At 40.9% G+C, this 19,215-nt stretch overlaps 2 protein-coding genes across 2 annotated transcripts in view; both read right to left on the bottom strand.

Annotated features, from left to right (window-relative positions):
- LOC308099084 (E3 ubiquitin/ISG15 ligase TRIM25-like) overlaps window positions 1-19,215 on the bottom strand; it is a 228,588-nt gene that overhangs the window by 88,754 nt on the left and 120,619 nt on the right. The gene's annotated exons all lie outside the window — the stretch shown is intronic.
- Window positions 11,575-13,256, bottom strand: LOC308098603 (somatostatin receptor 3; the record flags this gene model as incomplete). Its single annotated transcript, XM_080447013.1, has 1 exon — window positions 11,575-13,256. One exon carries the CDS (start codon window positions 13,254-13,256, stop codon window positions 11,802-11,804), a length of 1,455 nt encoding a protein of 484 aa, XP_080303139.1. The 3' UTR covers window positions 11,575-11,801.

Consider the following 19,215-nt stretch of genomic DNA (forward strand, 5'->3'; position numbering starts at 1 on the left):
GAACTGACAATAAAGTATTATCGTATCGTATCGTATCGTATATAATATATAATTGGATTTCATCTCCAAAAAAAAGAATACAAAAATAGTTCGGTGCATGGAGAAAATATGCATATAATAACTGAATTTGAGGTTAAATGCAAACGAGTGGCAATTGCCATCCTCTGGCACCCCAAATGAGTCCAAAAACGCAGTGTATAATGTGAAAGAAGAAAAGGATGGTCATTCTGCTGGTGTCTCACAAATTCCACAGACTACTGAGCATCCCAATCAGAGCTTATGAGGATGGATGAAACAAAGTGATCAGGCAGTAATGCTTTTCTTGTCAGAGTGGATTTCATCCTCAGAGAAAATCAGATTTTGTGTGTGTGTGTGTGTGTGTGTGTGTGTGTGTGTGTGTGTGTGTGTGTGTGTGTGTGTGTGTGTGTGTGTGTGTGTGTGTGTGTGTGTGTGTGTGTGTGTGTGTGTGTGTGTGTGTGTGTGTGTGTGTGTGTGTGTGTGTGTGTGTGTGTGTGTGTGTGTGTGTGTGTGTGTGTGTGCGTGCGTCAATATTGCTGTCTCTCTTACCTAAACAAGTGCTGTAGATGGCCACTTCTACAGTAATGTGCATGCATGCTTTTGAATGCAACATGTACTTCCCATAACACAGATGAGGAAGTAATACGCTGATAATCAAAGTTAAAAGCTATTCTATGATATAATGAAGAAACAACAGAAACAAAATATATGGTGCATGCAGAAACGGTACATTGCAATCTTTTAGCCAGCAGGCGGGCGGGCGGATCACGTCACCACGTTCATGTCACTATGACTCAGCCATAACCGTATAAGGAGTTCCCAATGCAGCTACGCCCAAATATGGTGTGTGTTGTTATTGTATAACCTCAATGTGTTGTCATGGCATCAGGCACAAACAAATCAGTCAGCTCCAGAAAAGCTTGATCGGCCACCGATTTAAATTGGCCGATTTTCACTCCAAATGACTTGGTCGGTGATCGGCAATTTACCCGATCCGGAGAAACCGATCTTTTATTACCAAGCTGCACCATACCGTAGTATAAAAGTCAATCAGATATATAGTATAATATCGCTTTGCATCTTTTTGACAGGCCTAGACATGCTCCCCATCCCCCCACACACAGGAGCAGTTTTGACGTAGGTTTTGACATATCATAATTTTGATCGGTGATAGAAAGAAATTGGTGATCGGGATCGGTTCCAAAAAACCTGATCGGAGCACCCCTTGTTGAGAACCACTAGTCTATTACACTGTACCAACGACAACAGTGGGATTTTGCAGTGATAGGAACCACATACACAGCGGAGATTGGCAAAGACTAAATTGGGAAGAAAAAAAAGCTGTAATAAATAAATAATTTCAAGAGTAATGGCTACAAACTGACAAAGTACTATCTAAACTTCTTCATTCAATTCAAATGAGGCTCTATTTCTTGAAATAATAACTGGGAAAAGGTCACTGGCATTCAGGATAGCTTGGCCTTCAGAGAGAGAACTATTCTCCCTTTCCATTCAGTCCCTCCACCTCCTCACTCTTGCTTCACCTTGATGTTGTATCATTGTCCATGGTGTTATGACATTTTCTTACCACCCCCACACTCCATCCATCCACCCACCCACTAACCTTCCTTTCTCTCCATCTAATATCAGCACTATTACAAACTTTTCTTTTAATTTATCCTTGGTTTCTTAGCAACTCATGTCTTACAGTAGATGAAGTTTCACATTCCACTGCCACTTCCACCATCCAGACATGTATGCCTCTTGCATACTTACATGTATGCAGTGTTTGTCCAACTGTAAGCTTTTAATAAAAAAGTGTTTTTTTGTTGTTATACAGTGAAGTCCACACAGTTTCACATATACTATTCAATTTCTATGAATGAAAGTATGACAGTAAAAAATGAATGAAATTCTCATTAAATAAGGATAGGATAATTCCTTTTTAACAGGACGTTCATGAAAGTCCTTGCGGGGTTGTTTCCAATGAGGGCCTGTGAGCAATTAGGGGTTAAGAGTCTTGCTCAGGGACAAATTTCATTTCATCGACACATATGCTGGCGTGGCCTGGAATCGTACCTGGGGCAACCAGGGCCTCTGGCTCCCTAGGCGGGCTCACTAACCACTCAGCTATGGCCGCCCCTAACAATAGCCCAAACCTTTGGAATTAATGGGTCAACATTATAAAATCCCACATTTTAGATAAAGTGTAGCATGTAACAACTGGCTACTCTAGAATAAAGTGAGGTCTTCAGCAGAGTTTCCAATATGAAAGTCATAGGTTTTTTCTTTTCTTTTTCGAAGTTACAGAACGGTACAATGTCTGTGTGTGTTTGGGGGCGGTGGGGGCGGGGGGGAATAATGAAACAATTAGAAATTACAAAAAGGGAATCTCCTGCTGCTCAAGTATAGTTTCAAACCTGTGCAACTTGTTTTTTGACTAAAATACTTTTTTGTTTTCCTTGCGCCTTGAAGGTGCCGTTTTGACTCTGTTCTATCAAAGAGCTCTAATAAAATGTATTAGAGCGTAAGAAAGGAATCTCTTCAATTGCAGCAAACCATTTAATGGTTTGCTGCAATTCAGGAGGAATTAATTGGCATAACGACTAAATTGAGGAGAAAAAGGGGTATAAAGCACAACCTAAAAAAGGTTTTAATTGACCCATGTTATGCTGCTGCAATGTCAGAGGAGGCGAAGTAAAGAAAATTGGACTCATGTGTACCTGTACACAAGAAATAACAAAATAAAGAACCTTGATTATCCATTTATTGACAGGAAATTGCAATTCTCAATTACCTGCAGAATTCCCTCTTGGTAAAGTACACTGAAATTATTGATTCCGCCAGGCTGTACGGCCTTTGACTGACTTCCAAAAATTGCGGACCCTGGGTAGGCAAACCAGCCGCTGGCGTAGACCTGTGCTCAGAGGAGCACATTTTCTAGTTTTACATATTTATTTTACTCTTGTCTTGTCTTGTCTTGTCTTGTTCATCCTTGGAGCAGTGCAATTTAGGTATGCAAAACAGACCTGGGTAAAAAATGTGTTTTGCTAAAATAACACACATGGGAGGACAGTAATGAATTCAGGATCCATCCTTGTGGTTCGTGTCCTTGTCCCCAAGGTACACAGTAAGCTTTCCCTTTGCTCTCACCCCCTTTGTCTGCTTAATATGTGAAACATTGCAAATGGCAGTGTGAATGTGCTCTATACTCTCCAAATCTCTTGATACCTCACGTTGCTTGATTTGATTAGTTTTTGGTTGATTAGTCTGCAAGAAGAAAAAGTAATACTTGTTGCCAAATCTATGGCGTGAAATTATTTAATCCAAATGACTGAGGGTTCAAAGTTAATAACAATCGTAATGGTTTGCAGAACATTTAGGTTTATCAACTTCATATATTAAACAAAATAATAATTTAAAGCTTGAATACTACCTGAATATTTATGATGACAGACATCCAATCATCGAAAAAAAAATCATAATCTGTATTTGCTTTTATGATATACAGCATCTTTCACAATCATTTCTGCAAAGTAATGTAGCCGAGACTATGTTTTCGCATATCATACATGTACCATTTCCTACTATGGAAACACATGTTTTTCAACTATGGAAATAAGTCCCCAGGACTTTTTTTGTGTTATGCTTTTAGCCTAAATGTCTGACTGTACCTCGTGCTGTTTACATTTCTGACTAATAAAGTATTCAATAAAAAAAACGATTTTTGCATGAAAATGTGCACATGCTCATGCACATTTTCGACACTCCCGCAAATTAACATATTGTGTTTGTGAAAGAATTTCATGAACATTAATCCCTCAACTTTCTTCTTCTCTTCTCCCTCTTTCTTTCTAGTTATTCATCTATTTCATAAACATACGCATAGTATGTACTGTATGTATGTATGTATGTATGTATGTATGTATGTATGTATGTATGTATGTATGTATGTATGTATGTAGTGCATGTATGTTACATGTATATATCTTTCTGCAGATTGCACCCAACATTGAAAAAATAAGTCTAGTCAACAAAGGTGAATGAATCTCTTTTATCTCAAGGCTCTTCAACGGAGTCTGCCTTGGGATACTTGTTGCAATGGACTGGATGAATGTGTTGGCAGGAGCAATGTTCCTGCAAAAAATACTTACTACCCAAAACATACAAACAGTAGCCTGGATGAATAGATGTTGAAAACATGGGTATACCTTTTATTGAAGAAATGTGCTGGCCATTAAAACAATATAACTAAATAAATATGTGTTTATGCTTTTTTCCACACAACCATTCTGTGTAGATTATAACATGCATTTTGTACCTCAATTGTGTTCCTAATAGAGAAATTGGACAGAATCCAAGAGTTGGCGATGAAATAATATGTGACAGCTGTTTTTGATTAAGCAGAGCCTTTAAGTGTTACATCATGTTTCTCTGCATGCACCTGGTTTGGATTCAACTGAAGTCCTCTTCTCTTTATAGCCCCTCTCCTGTATTCCAGGCACAGGATTGACAAAATAACATAATACACAATCCTTCATTCACATCACTATAAAGCAGTTACTTTAAGATTTGAAATCAATTTAAGTATTGCAGATGTCGCTCTTGATTTTCACTCCCTCTGCTTAACTAAATTAACTACATGTTTTGGTTTTATTGTTACTGATGAATTGTCTCTCTCTTTCTGTGTCCTTTCTCTTAACCACTTGACTATGCAGAGCACAAGGTCTTCCTTGCCCTCTGCAGAGGACTCATTTATAAAGGCGAGAAGAAGCAAGGAGAATGCACCACATTAGAATTAAACACGGTAAGGTTTTGTTGTGAAATGGTGTTGCATTGTTCTGCTCTGTTCTGTCAGTGTCTCCCATGTGTCAGTCTCTGTCTCTCTGCAATGCAATTACTATCCTCAAGTGTTTTGTTTTTGATCAGGACGAAAAGATAGTGGATTATAGATGTCATGCAGAATATCAAGATGGAAAAAATGATGTCTCAATGGCCCCACAGAGAGATTCCTCAAAACCTGGGACCCATTTATAAACTTTGCGAATAGCCTGCCTGAACTGGAACTAATTCCATACTGTACCTATGGTCTGTCCTATATATTTTTTAAGCACTGTACTATTACTGTTTTTGGTGTTCTGCAGGGGCGACTGAATATGTAGTGTCTGCATCTAAAACATGTTCTTCTTGAAGCAATGTGTCATATGGGAGTCGTCGTAATTGACTGGTTTGTTCAAATGCTTGTCTGTCTTCTTCATCTTCATTGTCTTGAACAGTTTCAGCAGTTGATTGGTGTGTTTGATCTATGTCAGTTTTCTCTAGTGCTACATAATGTATTTGATCTAGGTGGCCAATTGTTACAGTATTAAGACTTCGGCCTTGTTGTGGGATCAATTCAACTCTATAGTCCTCTTCTGTGTTACTGTTGTAGACGAGTATGCTTTCTTAGATTTGGCCTTCTGCGCCTTTGCTTGACCAATGTTAGGTGTTCTCAGAGGGACACACACACGCACGGACGGGTGATTTGTACTGGAAGGTACTGTTTCAATCAAGACTGATTGATCCTGTCTTACCTAACTTCAAAAGGCATAAATAAGTTTGTGATAAAAGCATGAAATTTGGTACACTTATAGCTAAAGGCATTCCCAAAAGATTTAGATATGGAGTCGTCATGAATAATCAACATGGCACCCATGGCAGCCATTTTTCTAAATGGCCACCAGCAACAACTGTTTTCTAATGAGTGATGGATATAATATGATATTACAGACACAATTTGTTGAATTTATTTACCGTACTTGGTTATGTGTTTTTTGGATAGTTGAACATTTTCATTGAAAATTCAAAATGGCTGCCATTTTTTCAGACTAGTTAGATATGGATGATCTCTGTGTCGAATTATACATTTTTCTTGATGCAAGAGTTGAATTAGGAACTTTCTAAGAAGCTTCCATCTATCTCACAAGACTCATATTAAGTGAGGCTAAACCTAGGGTCTATCACAGGGAAGACCATTCACACTCGCCTTCACAGAAACAGAGAGCTGTGCACTGTAACTGAGCTTTTTTGCACTTGCACTGCCCAACACAACCCTTCTTACATTTGCAAGAGACAAGTTCATAACTGGACTGGCCTGCATCTGGTAGGCATGTCCAGAAGGGTTCATAGTCCCCCTCAGATGTCTTTGACCAGCTCCATTTGCACGGTGAAGGTAGTTCTGGTGTTGACACCAGCACTTGACCCCACACGTGGCCTCCTTGGTATACTGCTCTCTTGACATGCTCTTCTAGGGCAGGCTTGGTTGGAGGGATTGATTGTACATTGTGCCTCTTTGCAAATAACTTCCTCCTTGCCGTATCTATTTCTGTGCATGTGCTGGTTCGGTCATAGAGTAAGAAAATAAACCTCTCAATTGTGGTCATTACCTCCTGTGGTATGTCATTTGGTGCTGAAGACAATTTCAACAGGGCATGTGTAAGCTCAGGAAACACAGTCCATACAGCCCACGCAGTCTTTTTCCCATGGCCAGCAAAGCTTGACACAGTGTCACAACCCGTCAATGCATGGAACAATGGTAGTGCGCGTGCTTTCTCAGGCCTCTTTTCTTGCCATTATAATTTATTTTTCGGCTATACGGCTGCCATCTTGAAAGAAACAGTGGTCATATTCAGTTGTGAGGTAGAAGGAAGCTTCTGGCCAATTCCAAAGTTCCAAATTTGAATTCTGCATCATAAAAAATTACTGATTTACCAAGTACTATGTATAGTAAATAAGTCTGAAATATCATATTATATCCATCATTCATAAGAAAACAGTTGTTGCTGGCGGCCATTTTGAAAAATTGAAAATTCATGATGGCTCCATATCCAATTCTTTTTGGAGTGCCTTTAGCTATAAGTGTACTAAATTTCATGCTTTTATCACAAACTGAACGATTCCTTTGTATTTGGGAGCTAAGCTCTTGGACTATCACTTCTTCCATCACTTCTTCCATCACTGTGATGACCACTGTGACCACACCGCCCACTTCACACTGGGTGTGATTTTAAATTTTAAACACATTTTCCACTGTGATTTTTACAAAGGAAAGGAACTTGAAGGTCTTGTCCTGAAATTGAACCCTCCCCAAAGAGCACCTGTTCTCAGTTTGGCATAATTCAACCCACTCAGTGCTTCTTCATCTATTATCTGTAGTTTATTTATGATTTGGTGTTCTATAATAAATAGCACCCAGCCAAATGGGGCATTTTGAGTGCACAGAGCTGAAAAACATGTGAAGGCATTACGCAATGGTCCATGGTGTTACACGTTGTACAGAATGCTCTAGAATAGTGTTGAGTGTTGAGTTTAATGCACCCTGATTGAGATATTTAATCCAAAGCCAAAAGTAGATCCAAGTGAAGAAAGTTAGAAAAGGAGCCTTTAACTGACAGTGTTTGGTATAGTGTGGAGGCCTTGTTGTCTTCAGCTACTGACAGTGTTTGCACAGGGTTTCCATAGTAGCCCCATGCAGCCAAAAAGAGTGTTTGCCTCTTTGTGTGCCCATATTGTACGTGGGTGTGAGCCTGTGGGCTGAGAATACCACAGATGTCTTGCAAACACATACACTGTAAAATTGGGTCAATTTGGTTCCATTTGTGCGATCTCAGAGTTAAATGAACACTGAGGATTGTAGGCTATACTGTGTACACTCTTTAACGGCAGACATATAGGCCTACAGGTGGAAACACGACAAACTAACAACATTGAAATCTTGCAAAAAAACAACAACAAATCAAAAACGTTTCTGTTTGTTGCCTTATTTGGTTACACTCCACAAAGCTGCCTCCCTACAACAACCATTCACCACACTCTTGTCCATGCATATGTACAGTACATCTCCCAAATTCTACAGTATATTCCTTATGTTGTTAACAACAAAAAAAAAGGGAATCACACAGACGCGTAGAGACCAGACACCCAGACCCATCAGATGACTATCACCTCTCTACTGTAGGGCACAGGCAGGAAGGAATCACAACAGACACTGCAGGAAACCATATTTATAGCCGAAACAGCTCAGGCACAAACACCAGTAAACCACGCCACTGCACACAGCATCCAAATACAGTACATAATATACCCGAAAGCCTCAGGGGCAAAGCAGATAAGGTATCGGGGTGGCAAATCCCTTTTTAATGGGTCTTTAATTATGTTTTTATACCTCTTAATGGATCTTTGTGGAAGTGCACGCGTGGGAGTGTGGGCGAGACACAGGAGCAGGGAGAACACCGAGCATATTATGGTGGAGTCAATAGAATCGCTCCACTGTATTTAGAGCTTTCTACTATATTTACTGTGATATGTGTTATTTTTGGTCAAATTCATCTTAAATATGTCTATCTATATTCCAATCATTCATTGCTATAGAGTGTTTTTTCAGTAAAAGGAGTCTCTCTGTCTCTCCAGCTCTTAAGTAAACATAAAATGTCCAGGTGCAGGATACCAATTGTATCCAATCAATCAGGAGATTGAATTCATAAAGGCTACAGGATATTTAAATTGGAAGTGATGAAACAAAAATTGGAACTGGAACACTGTAAGATTGAAGCTGATAAATGATCCTTGTGGCGTTCTCTCTCCGGATTGGATAAGATCAATATCCCGATTCTGTTTACTAAAGAGATGGGGAGACCACTGTTACTGAACAAACACTCTATAGCAATGCTTACTATCAGAATATAGAGCTTTTACTTTTAACCTGTAAGCTTATTTTATCTAATAAGCAAAAAGCTGACAGCAAATCACATTTTGACGTATTGTGAGCTCGTAGATCGGCTATTCTTACCATGGGACACCTTCATACGACTAAGTATAAATCAGGCTTTATGAAGGAAGAAAGTTGACCTCATGATGAAACATGTTAACCATATTGAAATGCACACATTGTTTGTTATGGAGTACGGTGATGCAACCATTTTCATCTGCTCCTTTGTTCCTGTGGCATTATTTCTCTGAGTGCACCTTCTGCGGCTTTTTGCAAACAGACACAGGCCTTGAGACAAAAAAAAGCAGAAACACATTTTTGGTATTAAACACATTTCTTTATAAACCAAAAATAACACTGTTATTAGGACATTAGGTAGGCAACCTTTTAGGGCACATGATCACTTCAAGGCTGGTGTGGCACTGGTGGTTTTCAGTGCCAGACATCAAAAAACACCATAAAAGCTCAGAATACATCAATAATTTAATAATAAAACATAACAAAGCATGAGTCAATAATTTAATATGAATAATAATAATGGTTGTTTTTGATCAACTCAGTTGATTACCTCAATATAGCCTAATCTGATCACCTGGTAGATCAAAAAGAGGTGGGTGCCCAGACCCATCCCTGGTCTAGTGTGAAATCTATTTAAAAGAGAAGAAGTGGAGATAGGAGACAGAGCTGCAGTTGCATGCTGTTTGCATCCTTCCTCTGACAATGTTGTATGTAAGATCAAATGAGATTTCAGTGGGATGCACTGTAATAAGATGGACATCATCTGACACCCCCCGCCATTAGCCGGCATTTATGCACGCATGCACACGCACACGAGCACGCACGCACGGACGCACGCACGCACGCACGCACGCACGCACGCACGCACGCACGCACGCACGCACGCACGCACGCACGCACGCACGCACGCACGCACGCACGAACACACACACACACACACACACACACACACACACACACACACACACACACACACACACACACACACACACACACACACACACACACACACACACACACACACACACACACACACACACACACACACACACACAGCATCCGGGTAGTTCAGCCAGGCACGTCAACCAACCTAGTGCTCACACCCTCCAATCACATACGGCCACGATCTTCTAATGGTTCAATCTACAGTATGTGGTCTATTTAAGCAGACCAACATCCACTCTACTCACCTCGCTCTCGCTGCCACAATAAATGACAGCTCATCAATGAACAAACTCCCTCCACCACCCCAGCCTCCTCCTGTAGCAGTAGGTATATTTCCTTGAGTACTGCACTTTAATATGTACATTTTTGGAGTATCTGTACTTTACTTGAGTATTTGTTTGTGTTTTGATACTTTCATTGCACTCCATGACAAATGCTGTACCTTGACTCGACTGTATTTCTAGCAAGGGAAAGGTACATTATGAATTAACCACAAATCTATTGAAATGCTATTTTCACTATTATTTATATTTGTTGAAAATGTCTAAATGTTTTTTTTAAAATAAAGCATTGATATAAAAACTAAATGTACTTTGTAATTTGTACTTTTAAATATAAGTATTTTTAAAAGGAAGTACTCCTGCACAGAGCAACTTTAACTTTTTCAGGAGTATCTACTTTGACTCAAGTACTGGGGTTAAGTACTTTATATCCACCACTGCTTTATCCAAATCAATGAGCAAACTCCCTCCATCTCCTCCTTCCTGTAGAAACATTTGGGTTTTCAGTATGTCATTCAATGCTCATTAATACGTATCTTATGTTCTTTTCATTTCTGTGTATCTTCTGCTTATGAGTGGTTTATATGTAGGCTCTGCTTTTGGGTGGTTTGTGGTCATGCTTGCACAGACTGTTCTGGAGTAACGCGGGAGCAGAACCACAACGCCAAATACAAAGCAATATCATTGCAAAAAATGTTTTTCATATTGATGTCTGAATGACACACATACTTCTTGATTTTTCTATCTATAGATGAGGCTGCAACAGCTGCCTGTGTCCACACATAGACTCTATTTGTACACCACTACAACATGATGGCAAAGCCTCCCTATATAAGCTACAGTATATAAAATATGCAATATGAAAAAGTGAGGCAACCAGTTAAAAAATAAAGTCCTGGACAGTTCATCTAGTCCAGTGTCTATCAACCTTTTTTGTGCCAAGGCACACCTGGCATAGCCAAAAAATCCCAGGGCACACCTAGATATACGGTATATATATATATATATAAATAATTATATATATACGATACGCACTTTTTTATCATGAAAATATATGGGGGAGAAAAAAAGCAAATGCAAACAAATATTTCTGTTTTTGCATTATTCAGACATGCAAGACCCGAAAAAAAACAGCATTTTGTCACCCTTTTCACCTCGGGGCTGTTTGCATGCCTGATTATTATTATTGTTTTTTTTTTTTTTTTTTTCCAAAATGATATTTTTTCAAACCTTCTCCAAACGGCGCGGCACACCTCAGCAGTAGCCCCGGCCCAAAATTGGGACGTTTGCCAGGGTTGATATACACTGATCTAGTCCACCAGGTACGACAGACTATACAGCAGTTGCCTTGAATGCTCACGCAATATACATTCACCTTTAAAGAGCCATTGATTGTCACATTATGAAGTAAAAAGGTAGAAGGTACATCTGATGAAATAAAAGAAAAGCACAAATGTGTACAAACATCAATGCAATCTTTAGACATTAGAAATATAGTGGCACATAATGTATGATACAGACTTTAGCAACTCCATTCAAGCTTTGTTTGAATAAATCTACCACAGTTCACCAGCAAGATAGCTATAACCTAAAAAATCATTATTGATGTGACGTCGCTTACAGTCTATTGATCAAAATGTAATAATATTCAAGGAAAGGAAGGCTGGTTGACTTAGTAATGGGTTCTTTTCTTCATTACGTGAGTAGCTGTAGGCAGTAGATTGGAGACTGTCAATGCTGTGTTATATTATGCTGTGTTCACTTCAAGTAACACAAACTGACACCAAGAGACACTAGAGGTAACTTATGTCCAATAAGTTGTTCTTTTGCCCTGGCTCCTCGGGCAGGGTTTTGACACTCCCATTTTTTGCTCCATTAACAAGTGAGGGCACGACCAGTGGGGGCCCATCACCTGGATCTTTTCCATTGGTCTCCCCGGTTTTGGCCTTCATTTCTGGAGTAGACATATCAGCAGTTCCAGGAGGTGGTCCCGTGTCTGAGAACAGGTTTGGGGAGTTCTCCGGCTGCACGCTGCCATTGCCATTCTGGCTAATTCTGTAGATCTCCGTTGTCATTTCCGTGACGTCCTCCTCTTCATCTTCCTCATCCCGAATTGCCCTTCGCAGGCTTTCCCTCGGCATCAGCACCCTCCTCCGCTCCTCCTGCAGCAGCTGGCGCTCTGTGGGCTCGTGGTTCTCCACCTTCCGAGACGAGCGGCAGAGGGCTTTACGGAAGCCCCTCTTGAAGTTGTCTGACAGGAAGCCATAGACGACCGGGTTGGCACAGCTGTTGGCATACCCAAGAACAATGACAAGGAGGTACAGGCCCTGGTACTCTGGGCGCGGCTTCACCACTAGGTTGATGATATTGACGACATAGAAGGGCATCCAGCAGAAGACAAAAACAGCCACCACGATCACCACCATGCGTGTGACTTTCCGTTCGGACTTCCTGCGCTTGCTGGAGGTGGCGTGGACCTTCTTCCCTGAACTGCGGATCTTCAAGACAATGAGCAGGTAACAGAGACAAATGATGAGCAGCGGGCAAATGAATCCCACCGCAGAGGTGTAGATTATGAAGGCGACACGCCAGATGGTAGATGGCTCCGGCCAGGTAATGTTGCATTCGCCGCCCCCCTTCGCAATGTTGGCAAAGATCACCACAGGCAGGATGACCAAGAACGAGAGCAACCACACCATGCCATTCACCACCTTGGCCACCCGAGGGCGCCGCCACTTGGAGGAGCTTATAGGATGGACAACAGCCAAGTAGCGGTCGATGCTCATCACGGTGAGGCAGAAGATGCTGGTGAATTGATTGATGGAGTCAACGGTCATGACCAGGCGGCACATAAATGAGCCAAAAGGCCAAGACTGCAGAGTATTCTGCACAGCCAAGAATGGCAGGCCCAGCATGAACAGCTCATCCGCTATGGCCAGGTTCAGGATGTAGATGTTGGTCACAGACTCCATTTTGGTATAGTGCAGCACGATGTGGATGACCAAGGTGTTGCCTGTGAGGCCGATGATGCAGACAACAATGTATATGAGCGTGATCAGAACTCCGGGACCTGAGGAGTCCTCTGGGGGCTTGCAGTTGGTGCAGTTGGTGCAGTTATATAGCGTGTCATTGAAGAAGCTGTCATTGATGTTTAGCAGCAGAGACAGCTCGGAGCAAGAGCTCGGAAAGCTTCTGTTTTCCCATATCCCCTTGTTCATCTCCTGGATAGAGTTGGATGCCAAGGCCATGGGTGGAATATCTGCTTTTCTCTGTCTCTTGCTATTATTATTATTTTCTTTCTGTCTGTCTGTCTCAGCTCCCTCCCATCTGTCCTGTGGGGGAAGAGACACAGAAGTTGTTTGATTTAAGTTCATTCATACATCACTGGAGACACTTGAGTGAAAAGAGAAGAGGAGCAATAATAATAATAATAATAATAAGAAGAAGAAGAAGAAGAAGAAGAAGAAGAAGAAGAAGAAGAAGAAGAAGAAGAAGAAGAAGAAGAAGAATAGTAGTAGTAATAATAATATACAATAATACATTTAAAAGAATATCATCAGAAATATTATATTCTCAGAAATTAAAAAAATAAAACCTTGATCTCGACATTGTAACAGTGCTGTGATAAAAAAAAGTACTGATACATGTTAAAGTATAGGTAAATAGAACATCTAAATTCATCATAGCACTATGACCAGTGGGCACAGGCCTATGGAATATAAGGATTACCCTGAACTGGTGAAAATTAAAGAAGCAAATAGGGGATCGTGAGTCAGAGAGGAAACAAATAAGCCAGGATGAAGATAGACTAATTTCGCCATAACAACGTTCGGTCTGTCTTTTGGCCCATTGAAACCTCAGACACATTAAACAGTGTGTGTTCCCATACACAGGAACTACAGAGGCTAGTAATTGACATTTCATTAGCAACCAGGCACTCTCTAACATGTACTGGACTGTGAACACAGCACACAGTGTGCTTCCGTGTGTGTGTGTGTGTGTGTGTGTGTGTGTGTGCGCGTGCGTGCGTGCGTGCGTGCGTGCGTGCGTGCGTGCGTGCGTGCGTGCGTGCGTGCGTGCGTGCGTGCGTGCGTGCGTGCGTGCGTGCGTGCGTGCGTGCGTGCGTGCGTGCGTGCGTGTGTGCGTGCGCATGCGTGCACGTGTTTGTTTATACATAAAAGTGCATCTGCTTTTCACACCATTGTGTGCACACACGTTTATGCATGAGTGTGTGCAGGCGTGTGTGTGTGTGTGTAAGCTTAAGGAAGCTCAAATGCTTTAGACACAAGTCTCCATATGTGGCTATGGAGGCTCATGCTTGGTAAACATCCATTGGCGCTGACGTCCCTTCGGGGCTGCGTTCTGGAACAAAGTAACAGCTGGCACCCTCCAGTTCCCAATCACTCACACAACTGCTTTCATTTGAAAAAGAAAAAGAAAACAAAGGAATGACCCGTTATTCAGGCTATTGTTTCACAAGTTCATGTAAACTTGTATTGGCCTGAATTGTAACAAATAGACCATCCCTGTGACTTTATGGCAAAATCAAGTTGATCGACTTTTTGGATTCTTAGTGGTCATTCAGTCTTTCGTTGGGTCTCTGGTTCGATTCCCGGGTAATGCATGTCACTCCCGGCTCTCTCTCCCTGTTTCCTGTCTCTCTACACTGTGGCTATCATTTAAGGCAAGTCAAGTTTACCACAGGTCCTTGACACAGGGTCACAAACATCCGTCCTTCAATTATTTTAATATACATTAAAGGAAAGGATGTAGTCATTTCCCAGAACATTACTTGAAATGAATTGAAATCTCCAATGCAGAGAAATATCCATCAGTCTATTTCCTCTCCTCAAATAGGTTCCTCATTCATCATGTCGGAAATGTTGCTATCAGGTCGATCAGCTGTGGGAACAGCACAGATGTGCCGTAAGCTTACTGATAGCTATTTGATTAATCAAACAACTTAATTGAATGGCTATATCGTCACCTCAATGGAAACAGCTGTACAGTCAGAGAAAACGTTTTAGTTGCTGAGGCTAATTTAGAAATTTAAGAAACCCATCTAAGGAACACCTAACTCTGAAACAGCATTTGACAGTGCAATTTCTGCATGTCTGCATTTCAGCACATTGTCCCATTACACATTTCTTTCCCCAATATCGTCAATTTTGTGTTATGTGAACATTTCACATATTACACGTGCCAACTCCAACCACCAAAGAAACCAAGGAGAGAGAATACCCTGATATAAGTCCCATAAATCAAACAGAACCAAATAACACGCACAAATTGCAGGACAGACAGAGCGATTTTTCTTGTGAAAAGACAATAAGAAAGCTGTCTCACTTGAGCCTGAGCTTCGTATGAGGACCGTGAAACGTGGCAGAGCATTCCACAATTAAATCCACACAAACAAGTGAGAATGTGGCTGTTTAACACAATCTATTTTTCTCAAAATTGCAATGTTTACCCAAAGGCCAGTGAATCAACCCTGTGCCGTGTCAATTCATCCTGAACACTCTGAGGACCTCATTGATGTTCCACACTAAGCAGTTCAGCACCTTTTAGACCAGAGCCTTTCCGAATATCTAGTCAGTTTGCAAATTGGGGTTCTGAACATAGACTGTAAAAAGTATGGACGAACGGAGCCCCATCGGTTTCTACAGACCCGTTTTGAAGCCACTTTTTCGGTGAATCTCAAATCCGCCATCTTTGAACTTCCGGGCCACTCGGTAGAACCAGTAGAAGCCCTATAAAGCATACCCTACTTTATCATAAATTAAAAAATTTATGGGACCTGAAAACTACAAAATTCATTGGGAACTTGTAGGAAAAAGAATTTCACCCACTTCTTTAAGCCTGTAAATCTGATGTGACAATACAGTTGAAGTTGAGTTGAGTTGATTTCCAAAAACAAATAAATGCATCCTATTGTCTCAACAAAGTTATATTATCACAAAGTGTAATATGTAAGGGATAATATTCATAGAATATCATTAGGCTACAAAATAACCACACACTAACTGTATGAATCACGCAGGGTCATTACATTTTCCTGAAACATAATCCCACCTACACAATCCATTAAAGCTAAGAAGAATGGAGGTGATAAAGGTGATTTTGTTCCCTATCTGTCTCTCTCTGTCTCTTGCATGCATGCAAGCACAGAGTAACATGGCATCGGATGATACCCATGGTAACAATGTATGCTGTACAGTATGCTAAATTCACACACACACACACACACACACACACACACACACACACACACACACACACACACACACACACACACAGCATACAGTATTCTTCCCTGGTACACATCAGGATGTAGACTAGAGCGTCTCAGGGGGAACATGACTGTTTGGGAACCACTGGTAATGGACATTACAGAATGGACCAGAACCACCAGCATGGACCAGAACCACCAGCATGGACCAGAACAACACCCTGAGAAATGTGACTAGTCAGAACTGGAAACAACAAACCTAACTGGGCCATGTAGGCACAAAATACTGCACAGGATAGGGTGAGATGGAAGCAGATAGTCACAGCCTTATGTTCCACAGGGATCGAAGAGGATCAAGGTAAGGTAAGGTGTAACACAATGCATTACATCAATCTGAGAATGTACTGTACACATGTAACCAAATGGACCTGTAAGGGTGTGTAACTCAGAGAGTGTATACATGTAACACTTGAACACTCTCAGAGTTAAATTAAGACTGGGAGGGCGTAGGGAGGGTGTAGGGTAGCTGAAGGTGACAGTCTTATCTGAAACTTGAGGGCGTGACTACATTGTGCTGCTGTCCGGCACAAATACATAATCACTACTGAGATTAGCCTGACAGCACAATTCTCCACTGTTACTGTAAGTTACATCATTGAATTACCACCACCATACATGTGAACATAAAACAAATATAAAACAGATATGTGACGCAACGTAAAAATTATCCTTGGCTTTTAGCATTACAGGATCTCTGTGTACACACATGCCCCACGTGCGCGCACGCACGCACGCGCGCGCACGCACACACACGCACACACGCACACACACACACACGCACACACGCACACACGCACACACGCACACACGCACACACGCACACACGCACACACACACACACACACACACACACACACACACACACACACACACACACACAGTCAAAGGAATACATTTTCAGGTCAGGATAACAATGTCATCTTATCAGGAGAGAGAACTCATACAGGATACAGGATGAACAAGTGAAACTGGAATTGATGAAACAAAATATTAGCAGACAAAATTGGAACTGTAAAATTGAAGCTGATAAATGGGCACTCTCTCTTCATTGGATGAAATTGGTGACCCTGAAATTTCATTTTCTATTTATTAAAGAGAGACTGGGAGACCCTTGTTACAGAACAAACACTCCATACACACAGAACATTTTCATTATAATTATTATTGCTGTCTGTCAGGCATAATAAAAGATGATAGAGTTTTTGGAAGCTGTTTCCATTGGGTCGCTGATAAAGGTGTGAAATCACCTTCTGTGGCTATCAAAATGTTATCTAAGCACAATAGCACATAACAATGAAAGTTCTCTGATAGGTTGCCAATGCACTCATGCACTCTTTGTCCTTATACCATAGGAAGGGAGAACAGCAGGAATCTCATTTTAAATGTCAGTCAATCATCTTTTGCGGCACTTTTAATTTTACCCTTGAAGCAAAGACTTATCTATTTAAGCTCCACTGTAATTTAAAGCTATACAATCCATAACTTTTATGCCTTACCCAGAGTTTGATCGCTAGGCTCTCGCATGAGGGACCACATTTTTACTTCTCAGCCAAGAGGCAATCCCCGCGTGGCCAGGCAGGTGACAAGTACTACTAGTCACGTTGTCAACCACTTATCACTTTTATTGTGTTACTCTTAGCATTGTATATTTGTTTACTGAGTGGACAGCACTTTGGTTCAACGCTGTTCTTTTAAATGTGCAATGAATAAAGTGGATTGGATGTCTCAATGCAAGAGTAGGGAGACCACCCCCAGCCACTGCAGATGTGCTATTGTATTAACTCTGAACTATTAAGACTTTAATATTCAATATATTTCTGATTGCAGCTTTAATTCTGTTTCCAATTACTTATCATATCTTATAATGAAGACCTGCCACATTACATGACATGCTCTCTCGCTCTTTTTCTCTCTGGTCCACTCACTCTGTCTCTCATCTCTCGATCTCTCACTCAGTCACTCACTCAGTCACTCACTCACTCACTCACTCACTCACTCACTCACTCACTCACTCACTCAACCATAGATAGTGTTCTAGCTTTACCTTATCGCTTCGTACATATTTTTCATTTTAAAAATCAATACTTTTTCATATGTTTTTCAAACATGTTCTTGATTGGATTTAAAGATTTTGTTTGGCCTCCAGTTTCAAGTTTTTAACTTCATTATACAGGCTATTATATTTTTTTAAAGACATCCCAGACTGTTACTTTCACATAAAGCCTTAATCTGCTGTTTATGTTGTTGATGTTGTTGTTGCTTTTTTATTATTATACATGAAGCAAATGTTTCAGAGCAACACACAAAATACTTGGGGAGATTGGATTTCTTTCAATAGAGCCCAAGGTGAGGAGATTTTCTGCAACAAGGCTGTGGCTCAAGGCAGTTTATTGCTGGAGTAGGAATTGCAAGATAGCTGTCAAATGCTGCTGCGTTGTGCAGCTGAGCATCCATCACAAAGGTCAGGAGAGCTTGACAGCCCCACAATGTTCACCTAAAGGTTACAGCCCATTTTAGAGAGAAGCCTCATTTTCTGGCCTGATACAAAGAAAGAAATCCTACCAGTCATTTTGAATGTTTTCACAGCTTTGGGTGCTGGCAACCCTAATACATTTCTCACTAATCAAAAAGTGCCAGAGTAGCTGCTGGTGCAATTGCCATTGCCATGAGAGGTCAATGGTTAAGGCATGTTACAGCCAAATAGGCAGAGTCTTTCAATGCTACAGAAATGACTCAATAGTGAGAAAGCCAAGGTCAAAGTAATGGCTATAATGACATTGCTCAAGTGTAGTTGTTTCTTTGTTTGAATAACATATCTGCTTATGTTTTGCTTGAATTTTACTTCATGAGAGTGAACATTCATTTGGATGCCCAGGACTTGATGTAACTTCATTTCTGGAATGTGCAGAAGTGAATTA

The sequence above is a fragment of the Gymnoscopelus braueri genome (genome assembly GCF_963280865.1).
Source record: "Gymnoscopelus braueri genome assembly, chromosome: 13".
NCBI lineage: Eukaryota > Metazoa > Chordata > Actinopteri > Myctophiformes > Myctophidae > Gymnoscopelus > Gymnoscopelus braueri.